The following is an 18,117-nucleotide window of genomic DNA, read 5'->3' as shown; positions in this document are numbered from 1 at the left end:
TCCCCTCCCCGTCCCCGTTCCTTCACCTCCCGTCCCCGTCCCCGTTCCCTCCCGTCCTTTCCCCTCCCCGCCCCCGTTCCCTCCCCTCCCCTCCCCGTCCCCGTCTCCTCTCCTCTACGTCCCCGTCCCCTCTCCTCTCCGTCCCCTCTCCTCCCCTCCCCACCCCTCTCCTCTCCGTCTCCTCTCCTGCCCTCCCAACCCCTCTCCTCCCCGTCTTCTCTCCTCTCCACCCCGTTCCCTCTGCTGCCCTCCCTTCTCCTCCCCATCCCCGTTCCCCCCTCCTCCCCATCCCCTCCGCTCTCCTCCCCTCTCCTCCCCATCCCTGAACCCTACCTGTATGGTGGGAGAGGAGCGGTGCTTGCGGGTGGTGGTGGTGGACATGGTGGTGGTGGTCTCGATAAAGGTGGTGGACATCTCCGGGGGCTGGGCGGTGGTGCGGGCCGACCCAGCCACAGAGGGCGTGTCACCCACCAGTCGGACGCTGCCGTTGATTTTGATGTTTGGGTTGCCCTCGGCAGCCATGTTGAGGACCTTCAGGCCATTGTAGTAGAGGCCGGACAGCTGTCCCTGGAAGGGCCGACTGCGGTCACTGCCACCGATGGTCACCATGGCCTGGGTGTTGAATATGGTTAGCTGCCGACCTAGAGGAGGGAACCAGACAAAGGTCATTCACGTCAAGGAATAACAACGGACAGAGCAGCAAAATAATGTTCTTGTTTTTTTTATTCAGTGTCCAAACTGCTTTTGAGATGGGAGGAGATGTTGGTTGAATCAAAGAAATGTTGATCAGAAAATAAATAGAACATTTGTGACTTTGCAGTGTGTGTGTGTGTGTGTGTGTGTGTGTGTGTGTGTGTGTGTGTGTGTGTGTGTGTGTGTGTGTGTGTGTGTGTGAGTGGGTGTGTTTGTGTGTGTGTGTGTGTGTGTGTGTGTGTGTACGTGTGTGTGCAGTAAGTATACATCTCTATGTGGACTTATAAGTCCTTGACAATCAAAAGGTCACTATGAGGTGGGTCATAAAAATAGTGGATGTTAAAGGGACTTTAGGAGATACTTTAACTTTATTTAGGAGATACTTTAAATTATTATCTTATTTTCGAAGGATTCAGAGTACAGTGGGGGAAAAAAAGTATCTCCTTTTCTATGGGGTTGAGATCTGGAGACTGGCTAGGCCACTCCAGGACCTTGAAATGCTTCTTACGAAGCCACTCCTTCGTTGCCCGGGCGGTGTGTTTGGGATAATTGTCATGCTGAAAGACCCAGCCACGTTTCATCTTCAATGCCCTTGCTGATGGAAGGAGGTTTTCACTCAAAATCTCACGATACATGGCCCCATTCATTCTTTCTTTTACACAGATCAGTCGTCCTGGTCCCTTTGCAGAAAAACAGCCCCAACGCATGATGTTTCCACCCCCATACTTCACAGTAGGTATGGTGTTCTTTGGATGCAACAAGTTTTTACCAAAAAGTTCTATTTTGGTTTCATCTGACCATATGACATTCTCCCAATCCTCTTTTGGATCATCCAAATGCACTCTAGCAAACTTCAGACGGGCCTGGACATGTACTGGCTCAAGCAGGGGGACACGTCTGGCACTGCAGGATTTGAGTCCCTGGCGGCGTAGTGCGCTACTAATGGTAGGCTTTGTTTCTTTTGTCCCAGTTCTTGGATTTTTGCTCACCGTTCTTGTGATCATTTTGACCCCACGGGGTGAGATCTTGCGTGGAGCCCCAGATCGAGGGAGATTATCAGTGGTCTTGTATGTCTTCCATTTCCTAATAATTGCTCCCACAGTTGATTTCTTCAAACCAAGCTGCTTACCTATTGCAGATTCAGTCTTCCCAGCCTGGTGCAGGTCTACCATTTTGTTTCTGGTGTCCTTTGACAGCTCTTTGGTCTTGGCCATAGTGGAGTTTGGAGTGTGACTGTTTGAGGTTGTGGACAGGTGTCTTTTATACTGATAACAAGTTCAAACAGGTGCCATTAATACAGGTAACGAGTGGAGGACAGAGGAGCCTCTTAAAGAAGAAGTTACAGGTCTGTGAGAGCCAGAAATCTTGCTTGTTTGTAGGTGACCAAATACTTATTTTCCACCATAATTTGCAAATAAATTCATTAAAAATCCTACAATGTGATTTTCTGGATTTTTTCCCCTCCATTTTCTGTTATAGTTGACGTGTACCTATGATGAAAATTACAGGCCTCTCTCATCTTTTTAAGTGGGAGAACTTGCACAATTGGTGGCTGACTAAATACTTTTTTCCTCCACTGTATATGAAATCATGTATTAATATGTAATATGACCATAAGATAGTGTGAAAATATTTCTTCATTAGCAGTCCTTTTACCTGAGTAGAGTGATTATGAATTATGAATTATCATGGGATTTACGTTTTTAAAAAGTGCATTCAAGTTTGACCAAAGATGTTAGGTCATGTTAACATCATCTTTTGAAGTGGGAAAATAAATTCAAAACATCAGCAACATTTCAGCAGGAAAATACAAAAAGAAAAAGTTAAATGTTGAGTTCAATAGAAGATAATTTAAAAGTTGTGTTAACGTTACCTTTCTCCTGTAGCCAATCCACTACTGGCCGGGTGTATTTCAATGGGAATTTCTTAGTGGCAATTTCAAGGCGTTCATTATCGGTCGTCGCTGTTTAAAGTAAAAAACAACAACATTTAAAACATTTATGAAACAGTTTGTATTTGGCATCAACATAGTATTTTATTTTTCAATGCTGGTATAAAAAAAAAAAGGTTTAATTGCAGGTAAGAATTGATGTCTTGTTTATGAGATACCTGAAGGGTTATCAGTAAAGTGATAACAAACACTGAAGTAATTTGCTGCTCTGCTGGTTTTCATGAGACCTTGCTCATAGCGGACAGAAGCACCTCTATATTTGTGTGTTCAATTAATTTAAACTTTGACAAACACATTTAGAACAGAGGCAGCATAAAAACCAGCATTCTTTTTTTCTCATGGGATGCAGATGTATTTAAGTATCTTGAAACTCACAGAACAGTTCCACTGCACAATGCACCATGCAACCATTCCATCCTATTAGCATCCAGTCCATGCAACCATTCCATCCTATTAGCATCCAGTCCATGCAACCATTCCATCCTATTAGCATCCAGTCCATGCAACCATTCCATCCTATTAGCATCCAGTCCATGCAACCATTCCATCCTATTAGCATCCAGTCCATGCAACCATTCCATACTATTAGCATCCAGTCCATGCAACCATTCCATCCTATTAGCATCCAGTCCATGCAACCATTCCATCCTATTAGCATCCAGTCCATGCAACCATTCCATCCTATTAGCATCCAGTCCATGCAACCATTCCATCCTATTAGCATCCAGTCCATAGGCATTAAGGTGGACTTAAGGAACAGTTCATTTTTTAAGCATTGTTCAGATCCAACAGTAAGAACAAGACGGAGGAATATTGCTGTGATAATAGCAATTTTCTCTGGACAGCATTAGCTTTTCTTCCCCAGAAACCAGTTCACCTCAGTAGTTTAACAATTAAGGTTTAGTGTGTGTGTGTGTGCGTTTACGCACCATACTGGGGAAATGAATATGATTCTGGATGTTATAGGATGGGGTACGCTGTTTCTACACCAGAGTCAAGTGTTGATGGGAGACAAGGTACCCCAAGGGGAGACAAGCTGCCATGGGGTGGGAACCAAGGTAGGAACCAAACAGTGAGAACCCCTGCCCAGTATCTTCCTATCTTTTCCATCCCCCAATTGAGAACACCACTGTTTCAAACTTCTGCAAGGATAGAGACAGCAGGTAGCTGTGTGTGTATGTGTGTGTTGTGTGTCATGTTGGTGTGTGTGTTGTGTGTCGTGTGGGTGGGTGGGTGTGTGGGTGTGTGTGTGTGTGTGTGGGTGTGTGTTTGTCATGCTCTTTACCCTGCCTGCTGTAATGGGAGCCTCATTCTGGAAGATTTACCCTCCGCATCTCCAGGAGACAATGGCAGCCCGGGTCATTTATCCGACAATCCGCACCGCTCTCATTTAATCGCAGGATTAGATGCCCGGCTCATACTGGAAGGCTTATCTCTCTCTCGCCCTCATTCCCTCCTTCCAACCATCCCTCCGTTTCCCGCGGCCTCCCAGTAGAGATTTATAGGGGCGTGAGATTCGGTTTTTGATAGCAGTAATTGTGTTTGGCTTGTAGGGTACCAGTATTTATCCCACACCTAGAGACAACCCCATCACATAGAGACAACCCCATCACTTTAAATCCTGTGCAGATCCAGGTGGCCCAAGGTATTTCTTATCCAACCACAGCCCCTCCCCTGTCTTTCTCTGTCTCTCTCTCCATCTCTCTCCATCTCTTTCTATTTCCCTGTCCCTTTCTCCTCACTCTCTCTCTCTATGTGTGTCTGAAAGTGACAGAGGAGCGTCCATGTTGTGAACCGTTCTGTAGTGTGGCAGGCAGCACTAAAGGTCTCTACATGGACCTCCGTATAGCTGTCCTCCTACCCATGGACACGGAAGACATCTCGGATCCCAAGAACAGAACAGACTTTCCCGGGCACAGAGATCCACCAGATCTCGAGGGGAAAAATAAACCTGGGACGGTGCGACTATCACAGAATGGCTCAGACGAAGCGCAGCCTCATTCATATGAAACGGGAGGGGCTGTGCAAATTAAAGCAATCATCCTCGAACACGCCGTGTGGCTTCTGAACGTAGCTTTTGATAAGCTAGGAGGAGGTGATGCTTTTTCAAGGCAATTTGCTGCAGAGTAGTTCTTCTCTTTCTCTTTTCTGTCTTCACCACAACAAGCCTGACTCTGGCAGTAGATCCCTATCTCTCTAGCTATACCTCATGGATAAGAAAACACTCAGAGGCAATGAACCACTGTTTGGAGTGGTTCCACTGGTTTAGTACCACCTGAACAGAATGAGCGGTTCTGAGTGAATACTGAAAAACCCTAAAGGGAGGGAAGGAACATTGTAAAGGTTTCCTATGAGAGTTAATCATTGGGACAGGAGTTTTGCCTGACTACAGGACCTGGCCAGGAGCAACTCTGACACTGACTACATGACAGTCTTCTTCCGTAATATAGTCCTCAAAAGCCTTACTTGTCTCTGAACCCTAAAACGCATAAACAGACGTTCCTTCTCTGTACTCTCTACTCTCACAAATGGCCTCTTATAGCCTTGACATGGTAAAGTGTCATAATTAAGTGAACAAAATCATTTTCTCTAGAAACGAATAAACAGCCGTTAGCGCTGTTCACCAGGGGAGAACCACTGCCCCCTCTCATTGGCTCTGTACACCAGGGGAGATCAACTTCCCCTTCTCATTAAAGCCATGAAGGTCAAGGATGACCGGAGTACAGCAGGATGTGGTTTTCAGAAAGCAGGATCCCCCATTATAGTGAACTGGAAAATGGCAATTTGTGGGCAAAATTCATGTAAATATTGTTTTTGTTCAAAGACAATCATGGTACCAATACCTGCTTCTAATACACCAAATATACAGTTGAAGTCGGAAGTTTACATACACTTAGGTTGGAGTCATTAAAACTCGTTTTTCAACCACTCCACAAATTTCTTGTTAACAAACTATAGTTTTGGCAAGTTGTTTAGGACATCTACTTTGTGCATGACACAAGTAATTTTTCCAACAATTGTTTACAGACAGATTATTTCACTTATAATTCACTGTATCACAATTCCAGTGGGTCAGAAGTTTACATACACTAAGTAGAAAATTATGTCATGGCTTTAGAAGCTTCTGATAGGCTAATTGACATTATTTGAGTCAATTGGAAGGGAACCTGTGGATGTATTTCAAGGCCTATCTTCAAACTCAGTGCCTCTTTGCTTGACATCATGGGAAAATCTAAAGAAATCAGCCAAGACCTCAGAAAAAAATGTGTAGACCTCCACAAGTCTGGTTCATCCTTGGGAGCAATTTCCAAACGCCTGAAGTTACCACGTTCATCTGTACAAACAATAGTACGCAAATATAAACACCATGGGACCACGCAGCCATCATACCACTCAGGAAGGAGACGCATTCTGTCTCCTAGAGATGAACGTACTTTGGTGCGAAAAGTGCAAATCAATCCCAGAACTACAGCAAAGGACCTTGTGAAGATGCTGGAGGAAACAGGTACAAATGTATCTATATCCACAGTAAAACAAGTCCTATATCGACATAACCTGAAAGGCCACTCAGCAAGGAAGAAGCCACTGCTCCAAAACAGCCATAAAAATGCCAGACTACGGTTTGCAACTGCACTTTTTGGAGAAATGTCCTCTGGTCTGATGAAACAAAAAAAGAATAGTTTGGCCATAATGGAGGAAAAAGGGGGTGGCTTGCAAGCCGAAGAACACCATCCCAACCGTGAAGCATGGGGGTACAGCATCATGCTGTGGGGGTGCTTTGCTGCAGGAGGGACTGGTGCACTTCACAAAATAGATGGCATCATGAGGAAGGAAAATTATGTGGATATATTGAAGCAACATCTCAAGACATCAGTCAGGAAGTTAAAGCTTAAATGGGTCTTCCAAATGGACAATGACCCCAAGCATACTTCCAAAGTTGTAGCAAAATGGCTTAAGGACAACAAAGTCAAGGTATTGGAGTGGCCATCACAAGGCCCTGACCTCAATCATATAGAACATTTGTGGGCAGAACTGAAAAAGCGTGTGCGAGCAAGGAGGCCTACAAACCTGACTCAGTTACACCAGCTCTATCAGGAGGAATGGGCCAAAATTCACACAACTTATTGTGGGAAGCTTGTGGAAGGCTACCCGAAATGTTTGACCCAAGTTAAACAATTTAAAGGCAATGCTACCAAATACTAATTGAATGTATGTAAACTTCTGACCGACTGAGAATGTGATGAAAGAAATAAAAGCTGAAATAAATCATTATCTATTATTCTGACATTTCACATTCTTAAAATAAAGTGGTGATCCTAACTGACCTAAAACATGGAATTTTAACTAGGATTAAATGTCAGGAATTGTGAAAAAATTAGTTTAAATGTATTTGTCTAAGGTGTATGTAAACTTCCGACTTCAACTGTATGTCTTATAGAAATATACTACACAGAATATATACAAGTATACCCATTTATGTTTCTACTGAAGTATACTGTTGGCAAAATACACAGTCTTACTCAAAAAGATGCTAAAATGTCAACTCCAAACCGGGAGTAATGCTTTCCATGGATTTCCTGCAGTAAGACATTATTCATAAACACCTCTAAAGTCTGTGAGTGTTGTCATGGGAATTGACTTAGTTTTGTCTATGGCTGTCTGTAATTGGCTTTCTTTTATTTTCTGTGGTCAACTCTGGTTTTTCTCTCTGTGTTTTCCAGAGCTTTGCCCATGTTTGAAGGTGTCCTCATTGTCTCTGTCTGAAGGTGTCCTCATTGTCCCTGTATGAAGGTGTCCTCATTGTCTCTGTCTGAAGGTGTCTTCATTGTCCCTGTCTGAAGGTGTCCTCATTGTTCCTGTGTGAAAGTTTCCTCATTGTCCCTGTCTGCAGGTGGCCTTATTGTCCCTGTCTGAAGGTGTCCTCATTGTCCCTGTCTGAAAGTGTCCTCATTGACCCTGTCTGAAGGTGTCCTCATTGTCCCTGTATGAAGGTGTCCTCATTGTCCCTGTATGAAGGTGTCCTCATTGTCCCTGTCTGAAGGTGTCCTCATTGTCCCTCTCCTTCGCATAGAGTTGATCAGGCTGTTAATTGTGGACTGTGGAATGTTGTCCCACTCCTCTTCAATGGATATTGGCGGGAACTGGAACACGCTATCGTACACGTCGATCCAGAGCATCCCAAACATGCTTAAAACGTGACATGTCTGATGAGTAAGCAGGCAATGGAAGAACTGGACATTTTCAGCTTCCAGGAATTGTGTACATGTCCTTGCGACATGGGGTTGTGTATTATCATGCTAAAATCTGAGGTCATGGCGGCGGATGAATGGCACGACAACGGGCCTCAGGATCTTGTCACTGTATTTCTGTGCATTCAAATTGCCATTGATAAAATTCAATTGTGTTCGTTGTCCGTAGCTTATGCCTGCCCATACCATAACCCAACTGCCTCCATGGGGCACTCTGTTCACAACGATGACATCAGCAAACCACTGCCATCTGCCCGGTACAGTTGAAACCGGGATTCATCCGTGAGGAGCACACTTCTCCAGCATGCCAGTGGCAATCCAAGGTGATAGTTTGCCCACTGAAGTCGGTTACGATGCTGAACTGCAGTCAGGTCAAGACCCAAGTGAGGACAAGGAGCACACAGATGAGCTTGTGCAAACCCACAGGTTCATCAGCTGTCCGGGTGCCTGTCTCAGACGATCCCGCAGGTAAAGACGCCGAATGTGGAGGTCCTGGGCTGGCGTGGTTACACATGGTCTGCAGTTGTGAGGCCAGTTGGACCTACTGCCAAATTCTCTAAAATGACGTTGGAGGCGGCTTTATGGTAGAGAAATGAACATTCAATTATCTGGCAGAGAGAGAGAGAGAGAGAGAGAGAGAGAGAGAGAGAGAGAGAGAGAGAGAGAGAGAGAGAGAGAGAGAGAGAGAGAGAGAGAGAGAGAGAGAGAGAGAGAGAGAGAGAGAGAGAGAGAGAGAGAGAGAGAGAGAGAGAGAGAGAGAGAGAGAGAGAGAGAGAGAGTTGGACAGAGAGAGAGAGACAGAGACAGAGAGAGAGAGAGAGAGAGAGAGAGAGAGAGAGAGAGAGAGAGAGAGAGAGAGAGAGAGAGAGAGAGAGAGAGAGAGAGAGATCATTTTTCTAGGGACCGTAACAGATGGCCTATGAGAGTAAGAATGAGTGGACACACTACTTTCAGTTTGGTCTCAATCAGAATGTTGGCAGTGTTCCGGAATACTCCTGGAACAGTGCTCGTCATCTGAAAATGGCTCCCGGCCCAAACAGTAATGAAGGTCGTGAGCTCTAGTGTCCCTATTTATGCATGGATCAGCAGGTGTCAGTTAATCCATTACCTTCCATATGAGACCACTGACATGGTGGAGAGATCAGAGTCTTTAAAAAGCCAGCCATAGATTACTTGTATGTCCACTATGCAGGAGTTTATGTCAGGCTTAACATAATCCTATTCTATTGAGCCAGCATCCATGTCGTTAACTATGACATCATTTAGAACAGCAAGTCATTAAGTGAGGATCCTTCTAGACATTGTAAACCACTAGTATTCATGGGGGGTTACACTCACATCCTGTACCAATCTACTAGAAGCAGCTTGCTAACGAAACATTGGTGTGCAAAAGTTTTGTATTCAATTTTTACATTACACATTTTTTCTATTGGCGCTTCGGACCATAACTTCATTCCCTATACTTTCTAAAGCCTGGAGCCTCTGGTGAAAGAAGTAGCAATATGTGCCCTTCCTTCCCCTGGTAAACGGCTGAGGGGTCAGCCATAATAGCTTGGCAATCACAGAGTTTGGGATAGAGCTGCCAAGGAGACGTTAAGGATTAATACCACCTAGCATTAAGAAAATATAAAGCACAGATGTTTGGGATAGAGCTGCCAAGGAGACGTTCAGGATTAATACCACCTAGCATTAAGAAAATATAAAGCACAGATGTTTGGGATAGAGCTGCCAAGGAGACGTTAAGGATTAATACCACCTAGCATTAAGAAAATATAAAGCACAGATGTTTGGGATAGAGCTGCCAAGGAGACGTTAAGGATTAATACCACCTAGCATTAAGAAAATATAAAGCACAGATGTTTGGGATAGAGCTGCCAAGGAGACGTTAAGGATTAATACCACCTAGCATTAAGAAAATATAAAGCACAGATGTTTGGGATAGAGCTGCCAAGGAGACGTTAAGGATTAATACCACCTAGCATTAAGAAAATATAAAGCACAGATGTTTGGGATAGAGCTGCCAAGGAGACGTTAAGGATTATTACCACCTAGCATTAAGAAAATATAAAGCACAGATGTTTGGGATAGAGCTGCCAAGGAGACGTTAAGGATTAATACCACCTAGCATTAAGAAAATATAAAGCACAGATGTTTGGGATAGAGCTGCCAAGGAGACGTTAAGGATTAATACCACCTAGCATTAAGAAAATATAAAGCACAGATGTTTGGGATAGAGCTGCCAAGGAGACGTTAAGGATTAATACCACCTAGCATTAAGAAAATATAAAGCACAGATGTTTGGGATAGAGCTGCCAAGGAGACGTTCAGGATCAATACCACCTAGCATTAAGAAAATATAAAGCACAGATGTTTGGGATAGAGCTGCCAAGGAGATGTTAAGGATTAATACCACCTAGCATTAAGAAAATATAAAGCACAGATGTTTGGGATAGAGCTGCCAAGGAGACGTTAAGGATTAATACCACCTAGCATTAAGAAAATATAAAGCACAGATGTTTGGGATAGAGCTGCCAAGGAGACGTTAAGGATTAATACCACCTAGCATTAAGAAAATATAAAGCACAGATGTTTGGGATAGAGCTGCCAAGGAGACGTTAAGGATTATTACCACCTAGCATTAAGAAAATATAAAGTACAGATGTTTGGGATAGAGCTGCCAAGGAGACGTTAAGGATTAATACCACCTAGCATTAAGAAAATATAAAGCACAGATGTTTGGGATAGAGCTGCCAAGGAGACGTTCAGGATTAATACCACCTAGCATTAAGAAAATATAAAGCACAGATGTTTGGGATAGAGCTGCCAAGGAGACGTTAAGGATTAATACCACCTAGCATTAAGAAAATATAAAGCACAGATGTTTGGGATAGAGCTGCCAAGGAGACGTTAAGGATTAATACCACCTAGCATTAAGAAAATATAAAGCACAGATGTTTGGGATAGAGCTGCCAAGGAGACGTTAAGGATTAATACCACCTAGCATTAAGAAAATATAAAGCACAGATGTTTGGGATAGAGCTGCCAAGGAGACGTTAAGGATTAATACCACCTAGCATTAAGAAAATATAAAGCACAGATGTTTGGGATAGAGCTGCCAAGGAGACGTTAAGGATTAATACCACCTAGCATTAAGAAAATATAAAGCACAGATGTTTGGGATAGAGCTGCCAAGGAGACGTTAAGGATTAATACCACCTAGCATTAAGAAAATATAAAGCACAGATGTTTGGGATAGAGCTGCCAAGGAGACGTTAAGGATTAATACCACCTAGCATTAAGAAAATATAAAGCACAGATGTTTGGGATAGAGCTGCCAAGGAGACGTTAAGGATTAATACCACCTAGCATTAAGAAAATATAAAGCACAGATGTTTGGCGACGTTACCGCTGAACACCTTGGTCCATTTCCCCGATTTAATAAGCTTTATAGTCCCCAAGGCGGCACATTAAAACGTTTAACTTTACAGTCTGCTACTGTAGATGGCTGTAATGGCTGTGTATGTTAGAGAGGCATTACATATCTATATTAAAAACACCAGGGAAAACAAAGATGAAGCATCCTTTGGAAGTGTGGGGACAAACAGTGACAATAAGCACTAAACTTTACCGACGAGGTTTGATGCTTGAGGCTGAGGGTGACCTAAAATGGATAACGTACTCTGTCAGATTAGGTTTGTCACTCAGTTTTCACGGGACACATTTTAGGACAGCATAATCATAGTCTATTCATACTTTTCTGTTGGTAATTTTAAATAATGTATTACCATGTTAGAAACAATTTGCTGGGTCCCCGTTCCCTTAAACATCTGATGAGACCCAACCAGTTTCTTACCCAACTATCACCTCTTCCCATATCCTCGACCCTTTTCAACTGCAAATAAACCCAGAGAATCCAGGTCCTTGACGGTAGCAAACGCTTTACATTATTGTCATTTAGCAGACTCTTATCCAGAGTGTGACTTACGAAGTCTTTACTACCCTAAGCCATGTACAGTAGCAGCGTCAGCCCATCCAGTGTCAGCCCATCCAGTGTCAGCCCATCCAATGTCAGCCCATCCAGTGTCAGCCCATCCAGTTTCAGCCCATCCAGTTTCAGCCCATCCAGTGTCAGCCCATCCAGTGTAAGCCCATCCAGTTTCAGCCCATCCAGTGTCAGCCCATCCAGTGTAAGCCCATCCAGTTTCAGCCCATCCAGTGTAAGCCCATCCAGTGTCAGCCCATCCAGTGTAAGCCCATCCAGTGTCAGCCCATCCTGTTTCAGCCCATCCAGTTTCAGCCCATCCAGTGTCAGCCCATCTAGTGTTATCCCATCCAGTTTCAGCCCATCCATATTTTATGGCTGTCTATTACCTGATGAAGAGGGCATCGAGGGACTGAGAAATCAGCGAGCCCATCAACAACACAAAGGTCTGGCCATTCATTTTATGGGCCTACTTTGGCTCATTGTCACAATAAAATTGTTAAATTACGAGCCTAGTTGGTTAAGCCACAGAACAAGACAGCAATCTTCCCACTAGCCATGATTAGCTGAGATAATGAGTGGGCTGGACATGCCGAGAGAGGAGTTCAGATTGGTCTGCCATATAGAAGGCGTCTGTCTATTTGAGCTGGTCAGTATGTGTAGGTAATCATGTCTAACACTGCTTTAAAAAAAAAAATATTGTGTAGTGGAGCTGCATAAGTGTTGCTTTCCACTTACTGGAGGATCGAGTGGAAATCAGTGGAATTAAGGTATGATAGCTAAAGAGATGGAGAAAACACCTGTCTTCGGATTACATCCGTGACAGGGAGACGCGTCCATAATGCATGATGTATAAGGGTAAAATAATCTAGCTAGCTACATTTAGAGATATTACAAGTTTCAAATGTTGAGTTGGCACTATGGTTCATTGTTTAACTAGCTAACGTTAGCTAGCTGGCTCACTAGCTAACTAACGTTATGTGACGTGTATGATCTTACACATTGTTTACCTAGCTAGGTTAATTGTTTATCTAGCTAGCTAGCTACATGTCTTAACAAAAGACTCCACTATGCAAGTAACCATTTTGGGTGCGTTAGTAAATTCAGTTTGAGTGTGCCAGAGCACAGAATAACTGATGAATTTACTAACGCACAACACCCGTTGAATATGGCCGGTGTCAGTAAACTTCGGCAAAAAATAAAAAATGTATTTTTGCTAGCAGAGCTGGTTAGGCTGTTTTCTTGTTATCCAGAGGTAAACAATTAACCATAATCCCCATTTTGTGTCTGAAGGTAAATAGCAAGCTAGCCAATGTTAGCCAGCTTGATGTTGTTGACTGCCGTTGTGAGGTCAGAGCACTCCGATCAACCCTACTCATCGGCCAGAGTGTCAAGTGTGCGCTCTGAATGCTCCAAGAGCGAAACGAGATAGGTGGGGCTAAATCTTAAGAGGGTGTGAACGATGCTGAATGGATGTAGACAAAGAAGAGCTCTTCACTAGGTACCAAAACATTCAAAGGCATTTTCTCAAAAGTGAGATTACAAGTTTATCAATATTCAAAGCAGAATTACTTTCATATTGTTCCCGCTCAGCCCAGTCAAAACTGTTCGCTGCTCTGGCACCCCAATGGTGGAACAAGCTACCTCACGACGCCAGGACAGCGGAGTCACTCACCACCTTCCGGAGACATTTGAAACCCCACCTCTTTAAGGAATACCTGGGATAGGATAAAGTAATCCTTCTACCCACCACCCAAAAAAAAAAAAAAAAAAAAAAAAAAAAAAAAAGTGAAGTGGTTATCCCACTGGCTATAGGGTGAATGCACCAATTTGTAAGTCGCTCTGGATAAGAGCATCTGCTAAATGACGTAAATGTAAATGTAAATGTTAAATGTAGTGTATGATATACCATTTTGTAGCTCTGTGTCTCTGCTTTTATCCAATGTAAAAAACACAATTTCAAATTTTGCTACATAAGACTGAATCAAGGCGGTCGGTCACAAATGACAATGATATTACAGGAGGGGAGGGAGATTAATTAAGGTTGAATTACAGGCTTTACTGATCTGGAAATTATCTGCCAATTTGGGAGAGAGGTGATTGGATTAAAAGCCTAAATGGGCTACTTTTAAACCAAGCAGGGACAGAGTAGGCTATAGAGATATCAAGAAGTCCCTATTTAAAAATGAAACAGATCTTGTCAAGTGTTGATCACTGTATGTCATTGTGTGTGTGTGTGTGTGTGTGTGTGTGTGTGTGTGTGTGTGTGTGTGTGTGTGTGTGGTGTGTGTGTGTGTGTGTGTCTGTGTGTGTGGTGTCAGAGAGACAGATTGAGAAAGAGAAAGAGAAAGAGAGAGAAGAATGCAAAAACCTAAGAAAGAAATTGAGAAACCAACTAACCAAAAACATAGAGACCCAAAAAACCTGAGCCTACTATGGTGAATCACTAAAACAATACAGAAAAATACTACAGGAAAAAAAGGAGCAGTGTGTCAGAAATCAGCTCAATGTAATTGAATAATCCATAGAATCTTCTGGGAAAATTGGAAAACACTAAATAAACAACAACACAAAGAGATATCTATCCAAAACGGAGATGTGTGGATAAACCACTTCTCCAATCTTTTTGGCTCTAAAAGAAAGAACAAACAGCAAAAATATATACATGATCAATTACAAATCTTATAATCAGCTATCAAATACTACCAGAATCTATTGGATTCTCCAATTACATTGAATGAACTACAGGACAAAATACAAACCCTCCAACCCAAAAAGGCCTGTGGTGTTGATGGTATCCTAAATGAAATGAAAAAATATACAGACCACAGATTCCAATTGGCTATACTTAAACTCTTTAACATCATCCTCAGCTCTGGCATCTTCCCCAATATTTGGAACCAAGGACTGATCCCAATAACTACCATGGGATATGCGTTTAAAATTGGCAAAAAACACACACATTTCTTTCCACAGGGCCGTGGGGTGAGACAGGGATGCAGCTTGTGCCCCACCCTCTTCAACATATATATCAATGAATTGGCGAGGGCACTAGAAAAGTCTAGGCCTCAGCCTACTAGAATCTAGTGTCAAATGTCTACTGTTTGCTGATGATCTGGTGGTTCTGTCCCCAACCAAGGAGGGCCTACAGCAGCACCTAGGTCTTCTGCACAGATTCTGTCAGACCTGGGCCCTGACAGTAAATCTCAGTAAGACAAAAATAATGGTGTTCCAAAAAAGGTCCAGTTGCCAGGACCACAAATACAAATTCCATCTAGACACCGTTGCCCTAGAGCACAGACAAAACTATACCTACCTCGGACTAAACATCAGCACCACAGGTAACTTCCACAAAGCTATGAACGGTCAGAGAGACAAGGCAAGAAGGGCCTTGTACGCCATCAAAAGGAACACAAAATTCGACATCCCAATTAGGATCTGGCTAAAAATACTTGAATCAGTTATAGAACCCATTGCCCTTTAAGGTTGTGAGGACTGGGGTCCACTCACCAGCCAATAATTCACAAAATGGGAAAAACACCAAATTGAGACTCTGCATGCAGAATTCTGCAAAAAAACATCCTCTGCGTACAACCTAAAACACCAAATAATGCATACAGAGCAGAATTAGGCCGATAACCGCTATTTACCAAAATCCAGAAAAGAGACGTTAAATTGTACAACCACCTAAAAGGAAGCAATTCCCAAACCTTCCAAAACAAAGCCATCACCTACAGAGAGATGAACCTGGAGAAGAGTCCCCTAAGCAAGCTGGTCCTGGGGCTCTGTTCACAAACAGACCCCACAGAGCCCCAGGACAGAAACAACAACACAATTAGACCCAACCAAATTATGAGAAAACAAAAAGATAATTACTTGACTCATTGGCAAGAATTTACCAAAGAAACAGAGCAAACTGGAATGCTATTTGCCCCTAAACAGAGAGTACACAGTGGCAGAATACCTGACCACTGTGACTGACCCAAAATTAAGGAAAGCTTTGACTATGTACAGACTCAGTGAGCATAGCCTTGCTATTGAGAGAGGCCGCCGTAGGCAAAGACAGGCTATGTGCACACTGCCCACAAAATGTTTCCTATCTATTTCACATGCTTTGGCAATGTAAACATATGTTTCCCAACCCAATAAATCCCTTTGAATTGAATTGAATTGAGAAGTGAGAGAAGTGATTTCACTCCTGTTCCCACCAGAGAGTCCATGTCTGTGTTGAAGTAATCAGGCCACATGGAGCACTGTCGACCAGTATGGAGTATTTAATGTGAGTGATACTGACAGGCCTCCGAGACGCTGAGGCCACGCTGCTCCACTCAGTGTGTTTCTGTGTGTGTGTGGCACAAGAAAGAGTTCGTAGAGCATGGCACTTGCAATGCCAGGGTTGTGGGTTCGATTCCCACGGGGAACCAGTACGAAAAAAGTATGAAAATGTATGCACTCACTACTGTAAGTGGCTCTGGATAAGAACGTCTGTTAAATGACTAACATGTACAATGAGAGAGAGAAGAAGAAAGAGAGAAATGTATTTCTAGAAGGGACCCTATGAGTGACAGGTAAATGGGAAGACACAGCTCTTATGGGAGATGTTATGTCCTGTTACTGTTATTGTTCTGTTACTGTTCTGTTACTGTTCTGTTACTGTCCTGTTACTGTTCTGTTACTGTACTGTTCTGTTACTGTACTGTTACTGTCCTGTTACTGTTCTGTTACTGTACTGTTACTGTCCTGTTACTGTTACTGTACTGTTCTGTTACTGTCCTGTTACTGTTACTGTACTGTTCTGTTACTGTTACTGTTCTGTTACTGTTCTGTTACTGTACTGTTACTGTTCTGTTACTGTTACTGTTACTGTTCTGTTACTGTTACTGTTCTGTTACTGTTACTGTTACTGTTACTGTTACTGTACTGTTCTGTTCTGTTACTGTTCTGTTACTGTTCTGTTACTGTACTGTTACTGTCCTGTTACTGTTACTGTACTGTTCTGTTACTGTTCTGTTACTGTACTGTTACTGTTCTGTTACTGTTCTGTTACTGTACTCTTACTGTTCTGTTACTGTTCTGTTACTGTACTGTTACTGTTCTGTTACTGTTCTGTTACTGTACTGTTACTGTTCTGTTACTGTTACTGTTACTGTTACTGTTCTGTTACTGTTCTGTTACTGTTACTGTTCTGTTACTGTTACTGTTACTGTTACTGTTCTGTTACTGTTACTGTTCTGTTACTGTTCTGTTACTGTTCTGTTACTGTTACTGTTCTGTTACTGTCCTGTTACTGTTACTGTACTGTACTGTACTGTTCTGTTACGTTACTGTTACTGTTCTGTTACTGTTCTGTTACTGTTCTGTTACTGTACTGTTACTGTCCTGTTACTGTACTGTTACTGTTTATATATATATGATATTATATTATCTATAAAACCAAGAACTCTGAAAGTTGACTAGACAATACCATATATATGATATTATATTATCGCAGCACACAGGTGAAACCATGCAGGTGTAGTGAGAGGGAGGTTCCATACCTCCTGGGAAGTGTTCGTTGATAGACCAGTTGTCCACCTGGAGTGTGGCGTTACCCCCGTTTCTGGTGAAACGTACCACATGGTACTTCCCGTCATTCACAGGTGTGCTATTCTCTCTCACGCTGATGTCCATTGTGCCGATGTTAAACGTCACACCAATCTTCCCTTGTTCCTAGAAGAAAAAACAAAATAATGAATTTAGTGCTTTTTTTACATTTTTGAACTATCTTGTTGCTAAAAACGAGGTAATTGAATGAATAAATGCTAGAAGTGTTACTTTATTGCTTAGAGTCTGTGGAAGCAAATGAAAACTAAGGAATTCAAGGTTTAATTCTCTAGCTCTCTTGTTTTTGTTTATTATTCAGTCCTTGAATAATCCATTATATTAACCTTAAAGGCCCTCTTCTGCTGGATAACACACACACACACACACACACACACATAGTATATACCTGCAAAAAATCTATGGTGTTGAATAAACCAGAGATATGCTAGATTAATGAGCAGTGAAGGCTCACAGAGTCACATGGCGGAAGAGAACAGACATCACCGGTCAGGTGACCAATTCCACCTCCTCACTGTAAACCAACCTGTGATCATCAACCAACCAGGGAGCAACCTGACTCTATCGTGGCTAACGGGTAGAACTAAATGTCACCATCTGGATATAGTACTACTAATTCTATGACACCCCCTTTGCATTTA

General features: G+C 42.8%; 1 protein-coding gene across 1 annotated transcript; it reads right to left on the bottom strand.

Moving 5' to 3' along the window:
* Positions 1-333: 333 nt before the first annotated feature.
* LOC311114396 (neurexin-3-beta-like) lies at positions 334-17,584 on the bottom strand (the record flags this gene model as incomplete). The annotated part of the gene is made up of 2 exons (XM_084189653.1): positions 334-641; positions 17,413-17,584. Coding segments are annotated over 2 exons (480 nt in total), but the record flags the coding sequence as incomplete, so codon positions are not given.
* Positions 17,585-18,117: the final 533 nt, after the last annotated feature.

Source organism: Coregonus lavaretus, assembly GCF_964263955.1.
Source record: "Coregonus lavaretus genome assembly, contig: HAP1_SCAFFOLD_5820, whole genome shotgun sequence".
In the NCBI taxonomy this organism is placed as follows: Eukaryota; Metazoa; Chordata; class Actinopteri; order Salmoniformes; family Salmonidae; genus Coregonus; species Coregonus lavaretus.
This window is presented reverse-complemented; position numbering and strand designations above follow the sequence as displayed.